This window comes from Chiroxiphia lanceolata, chromosome 5 (genome assembly GCF_009829145.1).
Source record: "Chiroxiphia lanceolata isolate bChiLan1 chromosome 5, bChiLan1.pri, whole genome shotgun sequence".
In the NCBI taxonomy this organism is placed as follows: domain Eukaryota; kingdom Metazoa; phylum Chordata; class Aves; order Passeriformes; family Pipridae; genus Chiroxiphia; species Chiroxiphia lanceolata.
Genome location: NC_045641.1, coordinates 69131105 through 69158163, shown reverse-complemented (window position 1 = coordinate 69158163; position 27059 = coordinate 69131105). Strand labels below are relative to the sequence as shown.

At 38.0% G+C, this 27059-nt stretch overlaps 1 protein-coding gene across 1 annotated transcript in view; it reads left to right on the top strand.

The window, feature by feature from the left end:
- The first annotated feature begins 918 nt into the window (after nt 1–918).
- ANO2 (anoctamin 2) overlaps nt 919–27059 on the top strand; it is a 123993-nt gene continuing 97852 nt past the window's right edge. Inside the window, 8 exon segments of the mRNA XM_032688969.1 lie at nt 919–1060; nt 1144–1295; nt 2387–2441; nt 2968–3016; nt 4792–4847; nt 5091–5132; nt 9630–9694; nt 25161–25295. Of these exon segments, the coding sequence (XP_032544860.1) occupies nt 1144–1295; nt 2387–2441; nt 2968–3016; nt 4792–4847; nt 5091–5132; nt 9630–9694; nt 25161–25295 (554 nt within the window). The 5' untranslated portion in view covers nt 919–1060.

Genomic DNA, 27059 nt, shown 5'->3' with positions numbered 1-27059 from the left:
GCCTGAACAACAAAATGAAGTCAAGAATTAGGTAACCACGTACCCTTTGTGCTCTGAAGAAGATGAAGATGGATGAACAGAGGGCCCCAAAATACACCCCAGACCCATTTTCAGGGGGTAGACCTGGGGCGGTCCAGAGCAAAGGCCACAGGGTGGACACATCTGGGATTGGATGGGTGGTATTATACAATGTAACATCTTTTGCCTTGGCATAATAAACCCTTTCTTATCTCACCCCTAATTAACTGCTCCGGGAGATTTTTTCAGCACCTAAATCCCACGGCAACAGATTTTATGATTCGACAGTATTTCTTGTATTAACAATTCTGCTCTGAGTTTTTCTCTGAAAGCAGCATTTTGGAAGTGCAACTGATATGTTTTGAAGCTGGCTCCCTGCCAAGTCTCCAAACCTTACCACAAGAAGTCCGTCCCCCCGCCAAACCTCAGGGAGAAGAGGGAAAAAAACCAACCAAGAAAAACCGAAACGAGAGAGAGACAGCTAAAGCAACATATATAAATATATTTACACTTATATTACAGTTACATACAATTGAAATATATATACAATTTCACAAGGGAAAGGGAAAGGGAAGGGGGAAGGGAAAAAAAGGAACAAAACCAAAATAAAATATATATATCCTGATCAATAGCCCAAGATCTTACAACTAAGAGAATTAGGAAAAGAATATCTTACTACTCTCCTTGGGACAACCAAGAGTCGCTCTGGAACGATCGCCGGCAACCTCCGCCTCCCAAGGTCGGCAAGGCCTTACCAGGCCTCGCTCCCCAACCCGACAGACTCAACAGCAGGGAACCTGCACCTCCAAGCCGCCGGAAGAAAAGAGAACGAAGGCCTCTCCTCCTTTCTTTTTATACCCCGGCTTATGTAAAAATCGTAGGGAATACCGGGTAAATCTGGGCACTTCCTTGGTTACAAACTGGTCACCAAGGAAGGCCTAGACTAAACTACCACAGCAACTCATATGGGTTCAGGTGCTTGGTACTATATGGGAATATGTCTTCAGAGAAAACACTTATTTAATTACAGATTTAAACACATGTGTGTAGCAAATCTTTGGTTTTTTTCTTCATTTTAGTGGATTTTTTGAAGGCAACTGCTAATGACTGGTTTTATTTCCTCAGATGTATGAAATCACAGAAGAAGGAGGAATACTCAAGACATTAAACGAAATATGGTGCAAATTGACTGAACCTCTGCAACCCCAGGTGCCACAACAAGAAAATACTAAGATGAAAAACCTGTCCTACCCATTTTCCAGAGAGAAAATTTATTTGTGAGTATTTGAAAATGTGATAAACAATGAAGAAAGCTGTAATTTATCATTAAATGTTGTCATTTTTTCAACCTGTATTTCATTCAAAATTCAGAAATTCATTGAATATTTCTGGAAATCCTGAGGAAATGCTTAAGTTGTCAGATTTTCAGTGGATTAACAGAAACCTAAGTTGCAAAGCATTGGAAGCAGTGCATCAAATAAAATATCCATGTGTTTAGCTTGAAATGCAAAAATCCTACCACCAAATTCCTGATTATTTTGTTCAGGATATTACTGCCTGTTTTGAAGAAACAGAGAACTAGTAAAAATCTGATAATATTTTCCCTCTTGATAGATTTATCATAGTAATTAAAACTTGTCTAATAATATGCAGATAAGGAATTCTTGACACTTGCCCTTTCACTCAGAATAATATTTCTGGGTCCAGTTTGACATTAAACATTCTTTTTTTAAACTTGTGAGTGTCTCCTTGTATTTATGTTTGATAAATAAAATTCAGTAATAAATACACTGACCTGCCGTATCATTTATTGCCCTCTGACAAGTTTAATTAATTCTGAATACAAGTCAAATTGATGGAGGAGAATAAGCTGGGAAGCTAATTTCACATATGATGATTTTTAAGGTTTAAGGGAAGGCATAATTCCAGTGGAATGGCTATTTGAAAGCAAGTGAAATGCTGACTGTTTGGTCGCCTGGAAAAGAGTAATGAACATGTGCATTAGGCTGATTGAAACCTAATAACATCACCTCAGAATGTTGTAGTGTTGAGTGGATGTTATAAGAAAAATATTAAAAGGTCATATTATGTAAACAATAGACAGGTTATTATTTTATATTAGTTAATAACTGTGCATTTTTATGCCCAGCATAACTGCAATTCAGGTAAAACTCGGAATGTCTGTGTCTTAAATAACATAGTCTATTATGCTGTACTATGTCATCTATATTTTATTTCCTTTAAACATCTGTTTTTCTTATTAGCTGCGGTTTCTAAATGAATTCTAAATTAGAGGCTTATATGTTTTCTTAATTATTACTTCCATGTCTCACAAGAGAACTGATTTTTTTTCCTTTTGCTGTTTTAGGTATAACATCAAAGACAAAGACACCTTTTTTGACAATGCCACCCGCAGCCGAATAGTAAGTTAACAAAAGTAACATATTACCTTCTTATGGTGGGTGGGATTTGCTTTAGCAGGGAATGGTGGTAAATACTTTGCTAATCTCATCAATTTATGCATTTCTCTGTTCCTATAAAACACTAAGAAGTCATATGTATGTAAGAAATCCCTTTCTGGAGCTGCACAATGGTCCAGGAGTAGGATGTGTTATACATGGAAACTACTGACTCCTCTCCCTTATTCAAAGCTCTTTTAAGCCCTGTTTCTAATTTTTAATCAGATTTTATTCCACAATATATATATTCCACATATATACATTCATATAATATTCAACTATACTTCATATAGTTTTATAAGGATGTGACCCAGCAGGATTTAGCCTACAAGTCTTAGGGCAGATGATCCACATGCTAAATCATTTAAATATACGTGCAAATGAACACTACAGAAGACACCTATTTTAAAGCTTTGGTTTATTTGTAGCTCCATGGTGAAAGTACTGCTAAAAGTGGATTTGAGTGTTATCCCACTCTTCTTTTCCGCAGGTGAGGGAAATTTTGAAGCGCACGTCTACAAAGGCCAGGAACAGCATGGGTAAGGTGGAGGGAAGGGAGTTATTTGTGCACTTCTGAAAGGAACTGCTTGGGTATCTCACAGAATATTGATTTTTCTAGCAGGACACAAAAGTATGCTGGCACACTTTCACCAAAAAAAAAAAAAAAAGGTAGATGTCGAAACAAATGCTTTTTCTGAGATATAAAGTCAGACTTTTTGGACCATGATTTGGATAGGACATGGTAATGGGAGATTGCTTTTCATTTCTACAGGTGCAGGATCTGGCACATAACTTGCATTTCATGAATTGTTATAAAATTGGATTTGATTACTCTATGATCTGCTTTTGAAAATTCAGATTTCAAGTGCAATATGTTGTATTATTTCTTGCAGGAGCATATTTTTCTTGCCATTTCAATAGAATAATACATCTTTCCAGATTATTTTTATTACTACAGCCTTAAAAATTATCTCCATGAGCTGCCTAGTGAAATATATGACTTAAATACGACCGTTTTGAAGACACTTTGGGGACAACTGAAATATTCAGAGCTATTGTTTTCTTGAGGTTCAGAATATGTATAGGTGTGCTTATTCTCTTTTATCCCATCCATTGTGAGATCATGACACATATTTCCCTAGTGGTAAAGAAGTGATGGTGCTCCTTGTCTGGCATGTTTTCTGGAAGTCTTTCTGCAAGTTTGACCACTTATGGACAGATCACAATGTCCAAGGATAATGTACCTGGAAAATAATGTGCTGTAGCAAGATTCTTCACAGTCTTGGTGTGACTTTGTCCAGCAACAGATGTCTTTGGTACAGCAGCTGGGCTGGAAAATAGATTAATTTAGGTTTTCCTGAAATAGAGATACAATTTTTTTGAAGTTACATGAAAACCAAACCCAAACAAAAACCCCAAAACAAAAAGCTGTCTCCTTTTCAATCAAAAATGCTTACCTTTTCCCACTGCAAAGTTTTAAAGTTATGATTACTACACTGTTTCCTTTACAAAAAAATACCTGTAGACATCTCTAGAACCTGTTGAAAAATTAAGGTCTTTGGAAGGTGTTGAGGAGAAAGCTTGAGAGAAACCATCCGTCCTACAAGGACACAGTAGGAAGGGAAAGAGCACTTTGTCAGTGGAGGTTTTTTGCCTCTCACTTAAAGTTTTCTCTATTTTAATAGCTTGTTCTGGTTTATAGTGTAATAAAAGCCATTAGTAGAGATCAAAGCACTAGCAGTGATTTTTCAGGATTTTTTTAATGCTAAGGTGAAAATACAGGCTGATGCACTTCAAGCTCAGGTCAGCTCAAGATCCTGTTTGACATGAGGTAAATATTTTAATGTTCCCATCCTTTCCATCTTTCTGGTCCACAGCCAAACCATGATTATGCATCATGTTCACCCTAAATTTACTAGTTGTTTTGGTCTTCTGAGACCTTCCCCCAAAAGTACTATGTTTCATGTGTCACTAAGGCTTCCCCATTTCTCTGCTCTTAAGCTTAAAACCACTCATCATCATTGGTTTAAAAGATTTTTTTAAACATCATTGGGTTATTGTTTGGGGTTTTTTTAAGAGTTCATTGTTTATTTTTCACAAGAGGCAGGACAGTGATATTGAAGTGCTTGTAGCAGTCTTTTGTTGTCATAAACATGTTTCACAATACAATATGAAGAAAATAACAACACTTCAAACACATTAGCTTATACATTTTTTAACAACTTCTAGGTAATGTCTTAAAACAAAATCTGTAATGATGTTTTCTGTTTGTCTGTGCCTACCTGCTGACCATCTGAATTTTATTTTCATTTAGGTATTAGCACACTAATAGCAAACAATGTTTATGATGCAGCATACCCACTTCATGATGTATGTATACACTATCAAATTTCTAGTTCTCTGCTGGTATCTCTCAGTAGTGCATAGACATTAATGTTTGCTGTCTGTAACAATGAAAATATATTCTGTGTGATTCTAATATGAAAACTCATATATAAGTACATTTCAAGTTGTGACTTGAAAGTAAAATCAACAATGTAGGAACAATTCTGTAATCTTTTATTTAGTTTTATCTCCTTTTACATCAATCATTAAATTATTTCCTTTCTCTAGGGTCATTATGAAGGCCAAAATGATGACATGAATGAAAGAAAGGTAAAATACATTGCAAAATTTTTTTAATATTAGAATTAATGTGATAAGTGGGAATTAATGTTCTAAATGCTATTGTAAATCACTAGCCAGGAGGTTCAAGCAGGTAGATGTTTTTACAAATGCATATAGTTTTTGCATTACATATTTTCCTGTATTTCTGCATATAAAAATTTTTTGCAAGATTTTTATAAAGTCTTCTATGAAGTTTGTGATATTTATTTCTTGAGGTGAGTCAAGGTTCTCTCCACATGCATAGATAAGATTTTTCAACCCGTCAGGAGGCAGAAGTTGTTAAATAATTTACATATTAATCTTCTTGTCCTAACCAAATGGTACCAGAGAACAGTGTTTACTAGAATAAAACACAGTTGTATTTTTCATTTGGTTGTGCATGCATTTAAATGGCACGTGATTTCTAAAAATCTGCTTCCAATTATTTTGTAAATAAAGTTTCTATCAAAAGACATTTGAAAATAGATCACCCACCAACTGTCTGCACGAGAGAAACTGTGAATTCAAACTGTGTTTAATACACATGCTTACTGTTAGAAATGGGGGAAAACATTTAATTACTTTACTCTATTAAGATCCGTTCCATGTTGTTCTCTAATGTTTACTCATTTTATTTTCCTTGATATGCAAACAATAGGATAGGAAATGAAGAGGGAAAATAGTAGGGAGAGGAAGGGGATGAGAGAAGAATGAAGGAAATGTTTGGATACTTACAGTATTTATTATACTAGAAACCAACTTACATATATTTTTGGTGACCTGTAAGTTATTTAATAATTTTTTTTAACTCTGGCATCAGATCTTAGTATGAACCATGTGTTCCTTGAAGGAGAGTTAGGAAAATGCCATTAATTGGCAAAACACAGCCAATAGTTCTCAAGAGTGTAATTGCCACAAATGATAACTACTTCAGCACTAAAATGGAGACTGAACTCATAGGTCATCTAAAGAAATTTGATTTCTCCAATTCTGGGTTAGTAAAATTTGCAAACATAACCTTTGTAGGTTTTGGTGAATAATGTTAATATTTGGCCACTAGATGTCTTCATGTACCATATGAATTTAGTTCAGTGTATGAACCTTGGTAAGTAAAAGAGACAAAGTTAGAAAAGTAACTAAAAAGAAGCTTTTATATTTGTACCCGTTACTTTGAACTTTTTTTGTTTGTCAAGAAATTGTCTGCTCTGCACTTACAGAATTTTCTCTGAGCAAGTGATAGAGGTACAGCAGTGGACTATGAGAGGCAGCTCCATGAATTTCTGACTGAGAAGTAAAGCAAAATTTTTGGAGAAGAAAAAAAAATGAACATTAGTCAATGAAGGAAGATTGGGTACTGTGAAATAGTGGGGGAAGAGGACCTAAAAGAATTAGTGTCTGGAAAAATATTCACCCTACTAGTTGTATTTTGTGCTGCCTTCTTTTTATTCAGCCTATTAGGCTCAGTTATGAAGTGTTAAGTATTAAAAACATAAAAGCTTCTTTCCAGAAATACTTCATTGATTATTCACATATGTCCCTGCTGCCCAGCCATTGAATCTTCTGTAGTATTCCTATGCCTAACATCATCTGTTTTCTATCTGAATCTACTAGTCTCAGTGTTTAATTTCCTGAAAAAAACTGATCAGGTTTAAAGGAAAGAAGGGCATTTTTGAGCTTTTTTTTTTTTTTTTTGGTTTCGACCCCTTTTTCATTTTTGCTCAGTATCTTCTACTTCAATTTTCTTTTGTATAAGCCCAAAAAAATGAACTGAGTCCATCTGGGCTACTTATGCCAATAATGCAGCACAAGTAATTAAGGTTTATGTACCAGTTCATAAAATAAAAGGTTAATCCTTATCAACCATCTTTAGAATTTCCTTGGAGAAAATGCACAGCGAAACAACACTTCTGTCACATCCTATGAGAGTTAGAAATCTGCAGTCAGTGGAGCCCTTAGAATAAGAAGGTTTCAGTCTTTTCTAAGTCTTGACTGGAATAAAGGATTTTCCCTGTTTCAGTGTGATTTCTGCACTAGAAAAAAAAGTCTTTTTAAGAAAGCTATTGCACAGCAGCCTGGTAATAACTCACCATGAGTATAAACACTGGCTTGGTCTTTAAGCTTCCAGCCCACTGGCAAATTGTAACCCTTCCTTGATATCCGTATGTTTGACATTAAGAAATCCATGAGGGTTTTGTTACCTGCCTGGGAAATATGACCTGTTGTCATATACTACAGCAACATCCCCAGAATATTAGAAGCAGATTAGAGAATGTTATTATAAACTTACAGAGAGCACAATTTTTAAATGAAGCTGATAAAATACAATAAACTGTATTACAAAACTCGTTCTAGAATTCCTTTCAATTTAATAAATATCATGAAAGGAAGCACATTCCAGCTTCCAGATTAAGTTAATCTTGTAAAATTGCAGTGTTGGGACAGAGGTTTAGGGTGGGCAATACACTGAATGGAAAATTTTCATGCCACTTTTGCTGCAATGGCTTTTGGAATCAGAATAACCAGTGTGATTCTGTAGTCTGACATAATGCCATATGAACCTCTTCCTAAACAGACAGCAATTTTAGAAAGATCTTTCTTTTTGCTCCTAAAATTCTGTAGCTGTGTTCAAAACAGCTTTTAGGTAGTTTTAAGGATTTAATACTTTTAACTTTCTTCTTTTGTATATTTGAGTGAACGCATTTATTAATATGATTATTTTTGGAAGTAAATAACATTTTGTAGGTCATGTTGTGGGGTAGTGGCAAGGGGTGATTTTGAATAGGTAACAACAAGTATTCATACGAAAATAGTAATATGTCAGCCTCTTCAACTCCTGATGAAGCCTAAGAAAGTCAAACACAGTCTCATCATTTCTTTCCACAATTGCAAAGCATCTGCTCTGTAAGGGCAATATTCTACAACCCAAGACTCCACAATCCTTGAATGTCATTGCTGAATTCCCAATTGCTTAAAAGGTTTGCTCCTTGATCTGCGAACAGAAAATACTTCATGCTGTACTTTTAATGAGTACACAGTGGCATAGCTCTGTACACTTAAATTTTCATTATTCTGAACAATACTTCATCAGGAGGATGTTTGCAGAATCCAGATCTTGATATTTATTTAGTTCTTTCACATAGCATCTGCAGGAGGAGAGGCATTCTAAAGAGGAGGAAAATATGATTGGAAAACCTCAAAATATGTTGAGATAACTCTGCAGTTACAGTATCTGGACTTTCTCCACATTTATATTAATTGTACTGTCTCCTCCATAGAGTGGTGTAGCACTGCTGTCAGAATGGACCATCTCACGATGCAACTGCTGATAATTTCAAAAACTTTATGTGTTTTGTTCCTAACACCCTCTGCAGCTCTTGCTGATTGTGTGTTGCTTGGTTTGTGTCTTACTCCCCACCAAAGTTTACAGAAGAATAGAAGTGTCCAAAGTATTAACTCAGGTTACTTCGTATAAACTGCAACTTCCATTAGGCAGGTGAGGGACAATCCGTGCTCACAGCAAGGGAGGAAGTGGAGTCTGAGGTCACAGAATCACAGAATCATTTAGGCTGGGAAAGAAGATCTAAAATCCAGTCCAACCTCTGAGGTTGGACTCGGTTGTCATTTCGAGGTCATTTCTTAGAGTCAGCAGATATTCCACACAGAAGCTCATCCTCAAAACACAGTTTCAATCACTACTCCAATTTTACTAGGAATGATGTGGAGACTTATTTGAAAGGAATTGACCTCACCTCTCATATCCTACTCTTTTTCTGAACTCCCTCCACTTCTTTTGGAGAAGAGGGACAATAGGTTTGACACCTATCTTTTTGGACGATAAAGACCTATAACCTGTAAGTAGGGACATAGTTAATTTAGTTTCACTTATAGTAATTTTCTCTTTTTTTTTTTTTTTTAATGCACTCTGTATTTCAATAAATAGTTTTCAATGACCACGTTTTCCTAGACTGTCCACAGTCCTTTCATAGCCAAACATTCTATGATTCTATGACTGCCCTGATTTTTATTTCCCTCGGAAGATAAAATATGGTGAACAGTCAACTGTTTCCTCTGAGCTTCCTTTGTTCTTCACTTCATTCTGGAAAGCTTCATTTATGAATGCCCTTTCTGATTATCAGCAGATTCATCCAAAGTTATAAAACATGCTGCTATCAGATTAACTCTTTCACCAAGTTGTTAACTGCGTGGTAGTTTCTGTCCACCGTGTAGCTTTTGTTTCAGAGTAGTGTCAGGTCCTTCACACCCGAATTACCAGTTTCTTGGAGTAGGTGTGTGAAGAAAGTTGTGTTTCCACCATTCTCCCACTGCTGGTGAGGTTGGGGGCTTCTATAAATGTCTGAAAAATACACTTGTAAGTTTGCGTTGGAGTATGGAAAACTTCTTCTTTTTGGTGCACGTATTTTTAACTCTTAGAAGATGTTTGTAAAAACAGAAGGGGTTACTTGTTTTAAGTTAATTTTCTGAATTTTTCTTTTTTAATTTATATAGTTGCTGTATCGAGAATGGGCGAGATATGGAGCATTTTACAAGTTTCAGCCTATTCAACTCATAAGGTAACATGGACTTGAGTAAAACATCAAGGGACCTGGTTCGTAGCTGATGTTAATTTCTAGTTACTTCAGCAAATGAAATCTTGGATTGATGAGAACATTAAAAAAATGTTTTGGCTGCTTTTCTGTGGCTCTGATGATAGTTTACTGTAACAAAAATACACTAAATAATTATGTACCTCTGTTTTTTGTATCGTGCTTATCCCTGGAAGAAAATCATACTCTAGGCTGTTTGTTTTGTTTTGTTTTGTTTTTCTAAAGTATGAGTTCTATCAAAAGAAAGGAATTTCCATTTACATTGATAAAGTTTTATTGGAGACTATGTTCATAAAAGCCGGTGAATAATCAGAAGCTGGTGTTCACATTGTGAATCAATGTGAAAGTATTTGACAGTTGATTTGATTTTTTTACTCCTGGTTTTACAAGTTTTAGTAATTTGAACACATCCATGTGTGATCCCAGTGGTTTTCTTGTATATTTCTGAATTTTTTCTTTACAAACATAGAACAAGTTGGCCTTAAAATAAGACAAAACAAACCTACCATGCTTTTTAAGGATTTCAGACAATATCTCTAAAAGAAAACCAAAACAAAACAATTTTTGTTTTATGCTATAATATAATATAAAAATACTGTAATATTAAACCAATACTATTATAATACTAATATAATAATAAAATAACACTACTAATAATATAATATAATATAATATAATAATACTATAAATACTGAGTAAAGAAAAGCAATATTTGAGAAGATTGCTGATTTGAAATATTCTGATATCTGTATAGGAATAAATGAACCGTGATACTAACGAAGAGAAAAAATAGGAAAAAACTCAAAAAATACATGTTTCTAGATAATTTGGGTACATAAGAAAGTTGGCATTTGTTACTATTTATCTTCTGAATAATGAAACTCCATCTAGGTTTTATTATATGATCTATTTTTGTACCAGATTAATGTTCTTTTGGAATAACAGTTATTTCAGGGCAAGCTACTGAATGGAACAGGTAAACTCAGAACAGGAATACACCACCTGCTGTGTTGTTAGTAAATATTACAGCTGTAAAATTAAACTGTGACTGTCTAGAGGAATTCCCCCATTTTATTAGACCAGCTGAATTAAAAGTAAAGGTCCATCTGCTTACACTCCATCTTCATTTTTATTTCACAGTCTCCATTGTAATGTTTCTCTATGTTGATATGATTTCATAGAAATTCTGTGGTTTAAACTTCTGTGAGAAAATTTAAAAAAAGACCAGACATGAGCAATTGATTCTCTGTGCTCAGAGATGATTTTTCTTGCTTTTATCTTCCATGCTTTGCTTGACTGCAAGTTTGGCTGTTGCCACTAAAATAAATGTGGTTTTTATTTCGTAGGTAATGTTAGAACTTTAGTGTATATATACCTGAGGAATGACCACCCCTCTCTTTTTGCAACTGCAGGAGGTTTCTGCACTTCTGCACTGTGGGGGGATTTGAGCTCAGTCTCAGTGCAGATACTTATTCCCTTGGCAGACATCAGTCACACTTTGTGCATTTTGATAATTTACTGTGATCCTTCTTTCTTAGATTGCTTAGATTATACCCAACATTTTTTTTCTGGTTATAGCAGGACTGTGAAATGTAGCAAGTTTATATTCAGGCTTTGATGGACAGAAGAAGCAGCATTTATTTTGCCTTAAACTCAAACCCTGTTTTGACTGGTGTTTTCAAGTGCATTAACTCTGTTGAAGTACGTTGCTTAAATAATAACAAAATGGGAATATTATTACAGAATCTCACTGGTTATTAGACTTGCTTGGTCTAATTTTTAATACAGCTTGCAACAGTGGAAATATTTTTAACTATTCCTCATTTACCTTTATTCAGTAGGAATGCAGACTGCAAGCCCTTCTTTAACTGAAGTGCCTATCCTGGAAGACTAGATGTGGCACTGAAGAATTATTATAAATTATTCCTGCTGCCTCAGCACCTTGCTTCTGACAACACAGTTGTCACAGGTTTCTAATTGATTGTATACCAAAGCTAGAAAACACATATTTGTTATTCTCACTCTTGGTACAGGTCTCTTCTAAGGTCTGATATCCTGAGGGAATTTAACTGCACAGTCAGCCTTAGAAAATTTAAAAGTTCTTAATAACAAAAAGAAATAAAAGACCATTACAATATTCACTGACAGTTCCATTTACCTCTGTCTCTTAATCTGTATAAACATTTCGAGAGGGAAATCACAAATTATTTGCTAATAGATATCTTAGGCCAGAAGTACTGAGTACCCTGTCTCTCAGTCACCCCTGGACTGGGAAGGCATGAGGGATGTATTTACAAGCAGAGGATGAAAGCTGTAGTTCTAGGATGTGCAGAGCTCTAGAGATTTGCACCTTTTTTGTCATTCAAGTTTAAGTATTGATTTTTACTAGGGAGGAGTTTTTCTAGTGTGCCTGTCTTGCAGGAATGCACTTATCAACAGTAGTTCTTCTCAGTCCTTGCCATGTAATGTAAAAGGTGCTATAATAATATCTGTAGTTCAGTGGTCTTCTTCTGTTTTGATGGTTTTCTTTCCTGAAATGAAGATGTGTTCAAACCCAGTTTTTAGCAATTTCTAAACAGTGATATTAGTGTTGATCCAGAGACATGGAGAACACTCCTTAGGAGTTTTATGACCCTCTGTGAAGAAAGCAGGTTTCATGATATTTTTATATGTTATAGAGGGTTAATCGGAGTTTTAACTATATGATTCTAGAATTAATATGTTGTCCTTAGATCTACCCTCAGGGGTGGATTAAAATCCAGGCCAAAAAAAAAAGTTTTCGAATCTCCAAGGATGGAGCCAACACAGCTTCTCTGGGCACCTTTTCCAGCAGTGCACCACTCTCAGGGGGAAGAAATTTTTCCTCCTGTCCAGATCAAATATTCCTTGATATGACTTACAGTCATTATTTTTTTATCTTTTAGCAGTTCACCTCTGATGAGTTATAGCAAGTTAAGAAAATACACAGCAACTATAAGAAGTACAGTAGAATTTATAATAAATTATATTTCTGGTTGTAATGCAGATTTTGTCACTTAGGAGGTCTAAATGACAGAGGAAGGGTATAATCCAAGGTTACTGCTACCACAAAGAGGTGGTTATCCTTCTGATACAAAATCTTACTTAACTCCTGGAAAACCAGGAAGTTTTCTTCTTGATGGACCTCTTAAAGCGCCTGCAGGTGGAAACCCATGTAAGAACTGAAATTCTAGGTAGGGGACCATCACTGTAGAGAGAAGGTCCCCTTTTGATGTCTTGTTATTAATATAAGATTACCTCACCTTAGGAAAATCAAGCAAAGCTAGATAATCTTTAATTGTGATGGAGCTTATTTTAATACTAGTGCTTCTATAAGGTCCCAGCTAATCCATCTCCTTTTTCATGTTCTAATTCCTATTTCCCATTTCTAGGACTTCACCAAACTTTATAATAGCTAACAGGCTACATTATCTATAGCATGATTACTTTCAAAGCTCCAAGTGCCTCTTGCTGCAAAGCCTAAAGCTGGGAAGACATGTGGACATTAAGACTATGTATACAATAACTCTTTTTGCAGGAGTAGTTAGTAAAGTGTGCTAACCAAAATATTATTTACAGTGTATAGCCCATAAATCAAAACTTGGGGAGTTTCTGTTGCTCAAACTGTCTACCTAATATATTTCCTCCTTCCTATCTTCAACTGTGTTTTCCTTGGGTATGGAAAATTGTTTGAACTTGGTGTGTAATGAATTCTGGCCTTTCCTCACAGTGTACCCGTGGTGAACCTGCTCTTGAAAGAACAGTTACCAGTCCCCTCCTGCTCCTGCACATGGATGCTGTGTTCCTAAATCCTGTAGCTTGCTCTTCCTGGCAGTTTTTAAAGCAGTGACAGACCTGTGATCCAAAGTTTGACTGTCTCAGCTCTGGACACTGTTGACTTCACTGTCAGTGTCCTGGGGTCTGTGTGGTGCAGGGCTCAATGTAAGCAATATAAGGCTCCCAAAGTGTTATTGCTGGTTTGCCTTTTTACCTTTTGCTTCTTTCATCAATCTTCACCATAGGAAACAAAAAATGGGTATATCTGCTCACCCTACTCAGGGGAGCTTTAAAGGAGAGATAAAATAAGAAAAGGGGATATCTGCTGAAGTGGTGGGTGTATTGTCTTCAGACATAAGTGTTTCTTCCATGGTTAAGATTAATTTGTGGCGCAGCATTCCCCTAATTGTGGCCATCTATCCCACCTAATACACGAGCAAATCACTGCTTCTTTCACCACCATGCTTTGTAGTCATATGTCTTGAGAAGGAACATTTGTCTCCACATACAGTCAAGAATTCTGAGGACTTGAAAATAAAGTCTGTGGTGCCCCTCCCTAATTCCAGATGTTGTTCAGTCATTATTTATCCTAACTTTGGGTGATTGATCCTCAAAGTGGAGATTCTCCTGCATGCTTTAATTCCTCTCCTTCCTTGTCACTCCTCAGTTTTTATTGTTAAGTAATCTGACCAAATGTCTGATCTTTATTTTTTGTGGAATGGAACCTCTTCAGCAGAAAGCAGCCCTGTAGTATGTGGTTATCTTGTGAGGATTGAACAACCCTCCTCAATGCACTGGGTGCCAGGGGAGTTCTCCTCTCTTTTTATAGTTTCCTTTTCCTTTGAGGGAGGAGGGAGCTTGCTTTCTTTTTGGTTACTAGTGACCAGTGTGTTGAGAGTGCTGTGCTTTCCCCCTTAGTCCAGTGAGTTACTGTAGCATTCCAAGACAATGCTGATTCCTGACATCCTGGAGAGAGTTCCCTTTACAAAGTTGCTGAGCCTGTATGCAAGGAAGTCTGTATTAGGAAAAAGAGAAAACAGCTTTAAGCCTGGGAAAGTCCAAAGTGAGAAAACACAGCACTAAGTAGAAAAATGCCCATGAGCTCTACCAGTGACTTTGGCAGCTGTCCATCGAGCTCCTTCCCAAACTTCTGCCAAGAACATGCCTGAGGCAATAATCTGAGCATATCTTCTCACTTTAACCCTGTTGCACTCTGGGTCCAACATCTTTTTATAGTTCCAAGAAACTCTACAACAAAGTTTCGTTCCCAGATGTGATATATTCAGCTTACAGTTCATCATTAAAGGTCTAGGTTACAGTGGGAAGTGCTATGCCAGCATCCACTCATCCTTGGTGTCCTGCATGCCAGTTTTTACAGCAGAGAGCTCCTTGGAGGAAGCCAGAAGGAGATGGGACCCTGGGGCAGAGTCTGAGCTATTGAAAAAGGAACACTTTCTCCATCATTATAACTCTTTCCCCTTTCCAGTGTCTATGTGATCTCATTACCTCTCACAACACCACTTTATTTATGAATAGCCTTTAGCATCATGTCATACACCCATTAAATGGTCTGCATATTTGATGCTCGGTGCTAGGACAGCAATTTTCATGTGAGTTGTAGGGAGTTTCCCCTCCCCTTGCTGGAACTTCTCATCACAGGGCTTACCCGAGTGCTCCAGCCATTGTTTATTGCAAAGCAGAGGGTTTTTGCTCATGATGCATAAATCACTGGAGAGTTTGCATTGAATTATTCTGCTGGATGCTCTCTCTCCAGCCTGTGACTGGAGTGAGATGATTTACTTACAGCTCTGGGTTTCATAGACTTTGCCAGTCCTGTAGGAAGTGGTTCTCTCTCTGTCTGTTTTGGCAAGAGCTTGGTCTTATTTATTGGTGCTTGAATGAGAGATGGAATTTTAAACTGATAGGCTTGTATTGCAGTGGTGAGGAAAAACAGATCCCTACTTTCTGATAAACATAATTCCCAGCCTTCAGGTCACTGCCTGAGCACTTATATCCTCATTACCACCCAGATTCCTTACTCCTTCAGTGGGATTTTCAAAAGCTAGGTCCAGTAAAAGATGTACATATCTACATCTACATGTGCATATCTACATCTGCATGTGTATATCTACATCTACATGTGCGTATCTACATCTACATGTGCATATCTACATCTACAAGCCAAGGCTCTGAAGACTCAAGTTGCTGCACAGCTTCCTTCTGTCTCCCCCTTGAACTGTGGAGTTTATTAGGCAGCCAGAATTCAGTTTTCTCTGTGGGCGAAACTGTCTCAGGCTAAGTTCCACAGTGCCGGTATGAAGCCTAAATTTCACAGCCAGAAATTTATATTTTTTAATGGGCATGAGTGATAGGTTCCAAATCAAAAGGTGTCTTTGGAGGGGCATTTTGATGAGAAATGAAAGTTTGTTCTTTCAAACTGGACAAGCAAAAGACAGAGCTGAGAGGCCACATTTGGAAACAAAAGAGAAAGTTCTACATGTTTTAATATATATGTTCCTGTGAATGTTTGTAAGCATCTAGAGGTACATACAGCTGGGAACTGCAGGGAGTGGGAAACAGCTTCTGCATTTGGGTGGTTACAGTTTTGCTTATCTTTCTTGTAAAACTGCTCTTGACATCTTAATCTCTCCAGAAAGTGCTGGCTGTGGCAGGCTGGGGTGAGAGGAGGTCCTTTTCTGACTCCTTGAGTGCTGACCAGGGGTTAAGACCAACCCATATCTGGTTTAAAGTTATAGCCCAATACTAAGATGCCTTGTATGAGGATTCTCTCTCTCTGTACGTAAGTTACACTAGGACAGATCGTCTGATTCAGTAATCTGTCTCTAACAGTGGAAAAATCCAGAAGAGAAGGGAAGAGATTAAGTTCTGGGCACCATGTAACAATTATCCCCAGAAAACACAAGCATAAAGAAGATTTCCAACACAGGAAATCTTTGAACTTCCGCAAAGTTGCAACTGAAGTGCTCCAAGATCAGAGAATCACAGAATGGTTGTGGTTGGCAGGGACCTCTGGAAGTAACTTGGTCCAAAACCTGGGCTCAAACAGGGCCATCTTAAGCCAGTTTCCCAGGATTGTGACTAGATATTACTTGAATATTTCTTAGAACAGGGAGACTCCACAACTTCCCTGGATAATCTATTTGAGTGCTCAATCAGCCTCACAGTAAAAAAGTGTGTCCTGATGTTCAGAGGGAAGATCCCGTGTTTTAGTTTGTGCTTGTCTCCTGTCACTTGACACAACTGAAAAGAGCCTGCCTTGATCCTCTTTTTACACCAGGCAAAACAATCTCAGCTCTCTTATCTTTTCCTCACATGAAAGGTGCTCCAGTCCTTAATCATCCTCATAGCCCTTCATTGGACTCTTTCCAATGTGTCCGTGTCTTGTGCTGGGAAGACTGTACTGAACAATCTGGTATTTATTAACCTCTATTGACTTTATATTAATTGACATTAGAATTAATTCAGCCTCGAGAAGCCAGGCTGCCTGCTGTGGATCTTTAATTTTCCAGGTTTGTTATGCAGCCTGTCAAGGTCCCTCTGAATAGCAGTATGACCCTCCTGGGGGTTTTCTTATCTTTAATGTGTCCAGAAATGGTTTCCAGGATTAGCTGCTCCGTGACCTTCCCTGGTACTCAGGTGAGACAGGTTGGCCTGTAGCCCTTCTTGAAGATGAAGGTGGCATTTGTTTTCTTGGGCACTTTTACACTTTCCATCATCAATCAAAGGTTATCAAGAATTGCCTTGCAATGACATCTGCCAGCTCACTCAGCACTTGTGCATCCTGCCAGGGCCCGTGGATTTAAGTATTTCCACTTTTCTTAGTATTCCTTGACCTGATCCTCTTCCACTGAGGCTTCATCTTCCTTGCTCAAGCCTCTCCACCTGATCTCTGGGACCTGGAATTCCTGAAGGCCTGAAAGATAATGAGCCAGAAATTTGCACACACTTAACTTACAGTATGCACTTGAAGGTATTTTGTTTGCCTTTCCCTTTTTCACAGTCTCAGAAGTCTTGAGGACTACTAGTTTAAATTATAGTTAAGCAAGAAAGTTGTGTAACTCTCTCATCGTCTCAAAATGACAAGAGGCAACCCTTGCCATCTCAAGGCTTGCAGTAATACTGTGACCAAAAACCAATTTTTTATACCTATTTTTATTAGAAATTATACATCTGTTTATTAGCCACTAGATGGTGTCTATCTGACAGTAGTAATACTTAGAGTGGAAGTACTTACCACTTCTTACTTACTAAAACAAACACATTAAATGAATTCAGATTCTAGTAAGGATTAACTGTGTTAGTTGAAAACCAAGAAAGCATTAATGAAATATTAGTTATTATAAATGAAATTTATTTAGGAAAAGAAGCAAGTATCTGAGCTTCAGACTCTTAACCTAGATGATGGAAATTGTGCATATTATCTTGTGAAAACTGAAGATTAGGAAAGTGATAAAATATCAGTGACCTTACATTTGTTCAAGTAACAATAAGCTAGAAAAGCTAAGTCCTAATAGATATTAAAAAAATAGAAAGAAAATTACTAAGTAACCTCCTTTCCAGTTGAAAAGAAAGGCTGATTCACTGTATCATATTAAATAGGTTACCCCTTAATTGTATGAGCTGACAGAGTTAATTATCAGAAAAAAAATTATATTTATAACTGAATGAATTATTTGTTTCTTACATAGAGTGTCACTTGGTGTCCTGAGTAGTTTATAAAATGAAACTGTACTCCCTTCCTCACAGGTAACCTCTGATTGACTTACATTAGTATTGACTCAGCCTCAGGAAGCCAGGATACCTGCTGAGGATTTTTAATTTTCCAGGTTTGGAGGGTTACTGATGCTTTTTTAAAATGCTAAATAAAGACAGAATAAAGGAAAGAAGGCTAAAGAGAGACAGAGTTTACATAGATTGTCTTATGCACGAGTTCTTAGATGTGACAGGACAAACAGTGCGTTACTACTCTGGCTGAAAATGTCTCTCCCTAGTAGTCTCTCTTGACATAAGGTTGAGGCCTGCAGTTATTGCATCTGAACTGCTGTGTATGAGTACATTGTTGTTTTTACATTCCTGAAAATCACATTCTCTTTGTGTCTAGACCTCTGATAAAAGGTCTCTTTAATCTGTGGGGATCTGGACATTTTACAAAGGCCGTGCACAAATCAATACCGTCAGGCACATGGTGTGACTTGGGGATGGTCCTGTGCAGGGCCAGGAGTTGGACTGGATGATCCTTGTGGGTCTCTTCCAACTTGGCATACTCTGTGACCATGTGAAATCAAAACATACCCTGTGGAAGCTCTGAAGCTTTTTATTTTCCCATAACAGAGGGGAGAATGCAGTTACAGCGCTTCTGACTACCCAGTGTGTTTGCTTGCACATTTGGAAGGTAGTCAGCCCTAATTTCTGTCTGGGTCACATTACATGTCTTCTTATTATGCTTCTATTGTTCTTTCTATTACAGTCAGTAAACAAAAGCTTTTTTCAATTTATAATTCATCACCACAAATTATGCACTTTCAGTTGTATTCTGACAACTTCTTGGAATGGATGCATAAGGTTCATGAATCTATGAAGCTCAGTGAGTGGCTTGTCCTACTTTTATTTCTTTGCAGGATAAAGTTTGACCTTTTGCTATTTTAAATTTCAGTTTATATACAAATTCTGGGGTTTATTATTATTATTATTTTATATATTAGTATTTATTATATATTTCCCCTAGGTTTTTGAGTGCATTAGAATTCAAGAACTTGAATACTGCCTCCCTCCACACACATCAGCTGCTCCCTAAACAGAATCCTGTTATTTTGTTAAATAGTACTTTTTCTTAAGAGCCAAGAAGCCAGGGGAAAACATAGTTCTACATTTAAGTGAATTTCAGAATATCTGTTGTCTAACAAGTTGCAATATTTTAACAGTGTTTTTTTTTTGTCCTAGAAGGGATCACAATTAATATTCCACAGTCCTTTGAAGAAAATATACCTGTAATTTAGACACGTTTGGCTCTAGACTTCAAGTATTGTTGGAGGATGCAGCAAATATTTGTTAACTAACGTTTTCAAACAAGAACTTTAACTCAATGGCTCTCGTGGCACATTTCTTCATTCTGCTTTCAGGGGAAAAGGGTCAGATTTGCAACCGTATTCACAAACACCCCTATAAGCACTCTCTACTGGATATTCTTCATCTTTATATCCAGTTTAAGGAAAACCATGTGCTTTTACCTTGGATAGTGACTCCTTTTTCTTTTTTTCTCTCTATGCAGAACCAGTTGGCCTTTCTAATGGACTTTTTCTTTCCTACCTCAGACTCAGCTGCAATGTAATTTATCTGATGTTCTCTAGTTGGTTTTTTCCCTCCTCTTAAAATTTTAATAAAAAAAAGTTTTCCAGTCTCTTGGCAAGTTGTTCCAAGGGGGATTGTCTTCTGCCAGGATCCTCTCTTGGCTTCCATGTTGCTCCATTTGGTGCACTCTCTGTATATCTGAATTTAGCAGTGCTGTGTTTCTTCTTGAGACTGTCTGGGTGGAATGTGTGAATACAGTCAGGCACAAACATGGTAGAAATCTCTAAGATCTCTGGATGCACAGCAGCCTCAGCGCTGCTGCTGAGCAGTAATTCCACCCAGGTGTCCCAGATGGTTGCAATAAATGCTTGAATCCTGCCCTGAGAAAATTTTAAATGGAAGAAAAACAACAAATCTAGAAAAGTTTGGACATAGGCAACTCTACCTGGAGTGAAATGGTGGGGTGGACAGAGTTGTTACTGTTCCTGATTATCTTGCAGTGACTGACATTTTGTCTATGCTCTATCAGTCTTCCTGAATACGTGTGCAGTTCTGAGATGGAAACTTCGATTTGGTGTGAGGTATTATCTCAGAACTGAGGACAAGTCTGTGTTCTTCACTTAATACATGCTAGAAATTCATTCTCTGTTTGTAAGGGTGGTCATTGTTCTACCTTTAGTTTAATAGTGGATTTTTTTTCGGTGACAAAGGCCCCTGAAAGAACCAATTGTGTTCCTGGCCCTCTGTAACAGGTTTCCATTTTTCCCACTGCTCCATCCCAGCTGTCCACAAGCCTGTACTGGGAACTGTCTTGCTGAGGGTCAGGAAGGGAATGTGCACCTGGGCTGGAAGCTGGGGAGGGAAAGACTGTTTTTAAACTGGCCTTGGTAGTAGGGGCATTCTGACATGAAACTATACTTTTAGAGGACTTCTTGTCCTTCCTGACAGTAAAAACACCAGAATATTGTGCAAATAAATTTGTTTTGAAGGCGTAAGTAACACACGTGACTTGTTGGACCATTTGCATGGGGGAAACGTACCCGATAAGTAGCTGCAAATCAGTTTAGTCTTGCATAGAAACTATTGCATGCAGAACATCCCTTCACCAAAGGGGTGGTGGAATGATTTGTAAAAATGAAATGACAGCTGGCCTAGAACTGGGTATGGAAATGAAAGAACTGAGGAGTTTTGAACAGATTTCCCAGTTAGGTGACTCACAGCGTCTTTTCCTGGCTTTTTTAACTTTGTTCCTGAACATCTCCAGAGTTCTTTCCAGCGTGTGTCACGCACCACATGCTCTATTCACATTCCAGGTATCCCACACTTGTTTTCACAGAGTCAAAAACTAAGTGCTTTTTTTCCTTCTCTGTTTCTCCCCCCTTCCCCAAATCTTGGTGTATTTATAAATTGCACAACTTGGCACGGGAGCACCGTGACCAACGTGCAAGAGTAGGGTTTAATAATCAGTTCTTCTTTCTGGTGTTGGTTTTGCAACCAGACAGACAAGGGTGCATTGCAGATGTCTGGTTTGAGTGTTATAAGGGTGAAGCACAAGAAACAGAGTAAACATTTTCGCTGTGGCCTTCTCAAAGCTTCTTATTCCAGTTATGGGAGGGAATACACTTCCTACAGGTGGTTGTTGTTGCTGTTGTAGTATTTTCATGTTGTTTCTGATAATTTGCTGCAAGTGCAACTCTAGTTCAGCTGCTGAAGGCATTATGGATGATTTGGCCAAATCTTTCCTTGAAGACAAGGTTCTTACTCAAGAGAGCTCAGTGTTTGGTAGGGGGCCATTTAACCAGACTTTTGAAAGCTTTCCAAAGTGAAAGGCACAAAGTTTCACCTTATGCTGTATCAACACAGAACAAGAGCCTTGGCTGCTGCTCCTGATAGGAGCAGTACACACTCCTTATCAAAGCCATTTGCCCCTTGCTTTGGGTGTCCTCATGGCACATGTGTGTATAAAGAGATATTTCCCTGCATTAGATTACAGCTAATGTGGAAATAAAGCTCATGCAATGTTGAGGGCACACTCTGGCATTCTGCAGTATCCATGAGATACTTTGAAAAGGACTAATCCTTAGCTTGGTCTGGATATATGTGAACTGGATGCCAGTTAGCTGCTGAGGTACGACAAAACTCTCATCTCAGTTCTCCTCTTTTTCCATGCCAGTGCAAACTGTGGGTAATTCCTTGAGTATAATAAAGTTAGACATATTTTATCCCAATGTAAATGAGAGAACATGCCAAGTTCTTGGTGTAAATATGCAAAAACTTGTAAAAATTCCTTTACTTGACTTGTATCTTTCTCTACCATTGAAGAACACTTTTCTTTTCCTGTTCATTCACTACAGAATCCAGTAGTGGCTGCAGTAGATGTTGGCACAGGTGGTCACAGGTGTTTGCAGAGCCTTGATTCCTATTCACAGGAATTAGAGAACAGTTCTTGGGATATGTCAAAAAAAGGAAAGAATATGTTTACATCCTTTGTTTTTCTAGCTTGATAAACTCATATTTAAGTTTATCATTATGCTTCCAAGCACTGCCATTACTTCTCCATAGGTTATTTCACTTTCTGGTGCCATGGTGGAAAGAGATTGGGCACACCAGTCTTAATTATTTTTCTTTTTCAAAACAGCTAAGCCACAGAACCCTGTACAGTTTTCTTCTTGGCAATTGCTTTTTTCCATACTGCCAGGACATTGTTGAGCTTTTCTCACTTTCTTTTGGCACGGGTGAAAATAGCAACCCTTGGCTTTATAGGTTACAGATCACATCACTAGAAGGTTCAAAAATTCTAGGGGAAGCCTCATGAGCCACAATCTTCAACTTCTCTGACCCTGGTCAGCTACTCTTTAATGCCTCTGGGATTTGAACACTTTCGGTGCTCATTTGAGGCCCTTTGTCAAAAGAACAGACAGTTTCAACAGCTTAGATTGTGGACTATTTTTCATGTCGGCTTTGACCCCTTTGAAGCACTTTGCTGGCTGTGCATGCTGCCCAACTCTACAAACAAGGAAGCAGTCAGAAGACACAATCAGAATAATCTCCCTCTCCTCCTTCTTGTTCTGTGTTGTTAGGATGTGTTCAGTTATATTTGCCTTACTCTCACGTGCAATGTGTGTCACTCCTCGGTCCAAAGGAAACTTGAGAGCAAATTGAGCTTCCCTCTATCCTGTGCTGTTCCAAGGCCATTGCTACTGTTTGTTGAATCACACAGGACTGGAAAAAAGCTATAGCCCTTCTGATTATTTCTGTATTTCAATCAAGTATTTCCTCCTTCATTTCATATTAAGAAAATACTTAAAAACTCCCAACAAATGTGAACGCAAAGAAAAACTGCCTCCTAAAAATTGCCTCAAAAATTACCTGGCATGTGCCAGGTCACAGGGCAGTCTCACAAGATTCTGTTTATATTTGCCAAATCAAGACTTATGGTTATCATTTTATGAAATATACTGTATCATATAATACTTCTTCATATTCTCTCCGAATGTGATGATCCATTGTCCCAAGTGCTTAAAAACTATGCCGTGATGTGAATGTGAAGCTACTGAGCTAAGTTGTTTAAAGAATGGTTACTGCAAATAGTATTCTCATTCTGACTCGTGCAAGTTGTCTTTCTGAAACAGAAGGATGACAGAGCTAATTAAGTTATTGCCCAGAAAGTCCTGGAATTTCCTCATTTCTGTACTGGTTCTCCAAGTTATGGCATCCCCTTATACTGAAGATACTGTCTCTGTATCACCTTGAAGTGATTTTGTTCTGTTTTCCCTTTCTTGTGTCTTTTTGAAAGGATAAGCAACCTTGCTTAGACATAAGCAAATACAGGAACTCATGGAAGAAAAAGCTGGCAGGATTGCACTACCAGCTTTTCCATGTGAGAGCCTGGAACTGTGAAGTTAGTTGCAGCTGGGATGGTGTGAGAACAGCAGGATCTGTAGTAATAAAAAACCCCCACTGTTGTTTCCCTTATCCATTTCATCTGAGCTGGAAATGACTGTGGATTCTTGTCTTGTTGTCCCATGGCTCTCTGCCTTGGTTGCAGTCCTGCTCCTGTCTCTCCTATGAAAGGAGCAGTCTGGCCCTCAGACCCAAATCCTGAAGTAGGAAATTTCAGTTCGACTTATGCTGCTGAAAGGGCTTGAGCTCAATTCATTATGTGTGGAGGTTTGTCATTAAACTTTGTCAGAATACGATTATATCTGTTAAAAGAAAGCCCGAGTCTCCAAAAATCTCATTTAACCATTTTCATTAGGAATAACTTAAATCTGGGGTGCTAAACTAGAGTAAAACCTTCCTAGTATGAATGAGATGAGACTAAATCTCAAGAGATTGTGCTCAACATTTATGAGGAGCAAGTCTTGTGTTTCTTTTATTACATAGGATATCATGAATTTCTTTTAGTTCTTGCTGCCACCACAGTGTGAACGTGTCTCACTGACTCAAAGGTCATGTCACGCCCTGAGTCCTCTCTGTGTGGCTGCTTTCTGTCCAGCATTGCTCCCTCTCATTCTCTGGCTTGTGTAATGTTTCTAACCATGTTGGGTTTTACCTAAATTTTGGTGACTTCTGGAGCTCTGTCAAGTTCTTGGTGTTTTGCAATATTTGTAATCACTCCCAACAGTCCTTTGGAATGATCAGTGAGGTTCATCTATGTTTAGTTTATTTGCTGCAGTGTGATTCATGAAGATGCTGGGCTGAGTACTAGCACTTATTTATCAACATCTACAGTGGACTGTACCTCAGAGTAGAAACTGTTTTTTCAAAGCAGCTCTCCAGAGGCTGTTAACTGGACAAAACTATTCTTTCTGGAGAGCCAATTCTAGGTGTACAAATAAAATTTTCTTCTTTATCAGCAATTCAGGATTACTCATATTTTAACATATTAGAGGATGCTGTCAGTATGATGTCCCATAGATGTCATTTCCATGACTCTCACCAGTTGAATCCAGGAGGCAAAAAATAATTGTATATCTGCAAACCCCTCTGAGGAACCAAGTATTTTCCAATGTTTTCTACTATTTCACTGACTTAATTTTAAAGGTGCAAAATCCATGGTGTTCCCGGAGCACATATTAGGTACGTATTGTAATGATACCTACTTAATATGTGCTCAGGAGAATGATACAGGACTGTCTTTAACTCCTCAGAACAAGAGAAGCCCAAACTGCCAACTTCACAAATCCCTTCCTTTATTTGGTCATATTGTCTTCAAGATGCTCAGGGTTTTCATTCATGTCTTTGACAAGTAGTATTTTAACTTTTTGAGATTGTTAAGTAGCTATACGCTTGACACATGATTTTCTTTTTTTTTTTTTTTTTTTAGGAAGTATTTTGGAGAAAAGATAGGACTTTATTTTGCATGGCTGGGTTTGTACACAGAATTCCTCATTCCATCTTCAGTAGTTGGGATTATTGTATTTCTATATGGATGCATAACCATTGAAAGTGACATTCCTAGGTAAGTTCATCTGTGATCCACAATTTGTTGCTTGAAATTTATAAGACTGTGCTTTTTTTCTTAATCCTTAGTGAAAATGATTGCTTTTAACTTATGTGAAGAGCAGTGATGTATCATTACCAACCCTGTGAGCATTAGAAACACACATGCACTGAGCAGATATGACATTTGAATGTCACACAGGCTGTTCAGTGCCTCAGCTCCTGAAACAGAACTGTTTAGTGAGTCTACTGCATTAAGTTCTTTTTCTAAGACATTCATTTGCTTTTTATGAGTGTACATATATCCATGTTCACACAGAAAGTAATTTGAAAATCAGATTATTTGTACAAGTAAGATGAACAGCAGTTAGAAGATTTAGTGTATGCCAGCAGGTTCAGAGAGGTGATTCTGTCCCTCTGCCCCTCTCTGGGGAGACCCTCCCTGCAGTGCTGCCTCCAGCTCGGAGGGCCCAGCACAGCAAGGATGTGGAGCTGTTGCATCAAGTCCAGAGGAGACACCAAGATGATCAGAGAGATGGAGCAGCTCTGCTGTGAGGAAAGGCTGAGAGAGTTGGGATTGTTCAGCCTGGAGAAGAGAAGCTTTGGGGTGACCTAATGGTGGCCTTCCAGTGCCTGAAGGGAGCCCACAAGGACAATGGAGAGAGACTTTGGACAAGGGCCTGGAGTGACAGGACAAGGGGGAATGGCTTCAGACTGAGAGAGGGCCGGTTTAGATTGGATATTAGGAAGAAATTCTTCCCTGTGAGGGTGGGGAGGCCCCGGCAGAGGCTGCCCAGAGAAGCTGCGGCTGCTCCATCCCTGGAAGTGCCCAAGGTCAGGTTGGATGGGGCTCTGAGCAACCTGGGCTAGTGGAATGTTTCCCTGCCCATGGCAGGGGGTTGGAACGAGATGATCTTTTAGATGCCTTCCAACCCAAACCATTCTATGACTCTATGGTCTCCATAATATTCTCCATGTAGACAGTTAGAACAAAAATATTAAGTTTTGTGCTGTGTATCCTGAGGGTGATACACTACACAAAACTGCCAAGGTGACACTGTGATGTCAATGTCTACTTTCAGTGTAAATAAAAAGGACACTTCCTCTTTGTTATCTGTGTCTGACTTCGGGTGGAGAGAGGATATTGCATTACCAGTACTGCTGGTCACACTCATGATGGTTTCTGCATTTGCTTAAATGAACTGACAACTTTTAAAGTGAATCACTGCAGTAGGACAGGATTACTGATAGGTAAATGATGAACTGCATCACATCTGAGTCAGGGTCTGTTTTCTTAGCTTGATCTCAATGAATCTTGATGGGCTGTGCTTGACTGCATGAAAGGTTGTGCTAACATTTCAATTTTAATGAGATTTATGGCTAAGATGTATCTGCAGCACCCTCTACTGCCTTTTGAAATAGAAGAGAGCATTACTGTAACAACAGGAGAGCTGGAAACAGCTGTGTGCATTTCAAATGATATAATATTAAACATACTGATACTACAGTTGAATAGTTCTTTTTTTCATTTGAATTCACATAAAAAGCTATTTAATGATGGTCAATAGAGGAATAAACATAATCATGATTTACCAGCTATCCTTGAAGCAATGGTGCAAGTCTTTCCTTAGCTCATGATCCTGGTAAGAACACTTGAGCTTTGAACTACTTGGTTCACCTAAATGAGTCTGTGCAGGTATGAACATCTTTCACAATCCAAGCCCTATGGAAAAAACTGAAAGCATAGTCAGCACTTTCAAGTAGAGTTTGGCCTGTTAAAGAA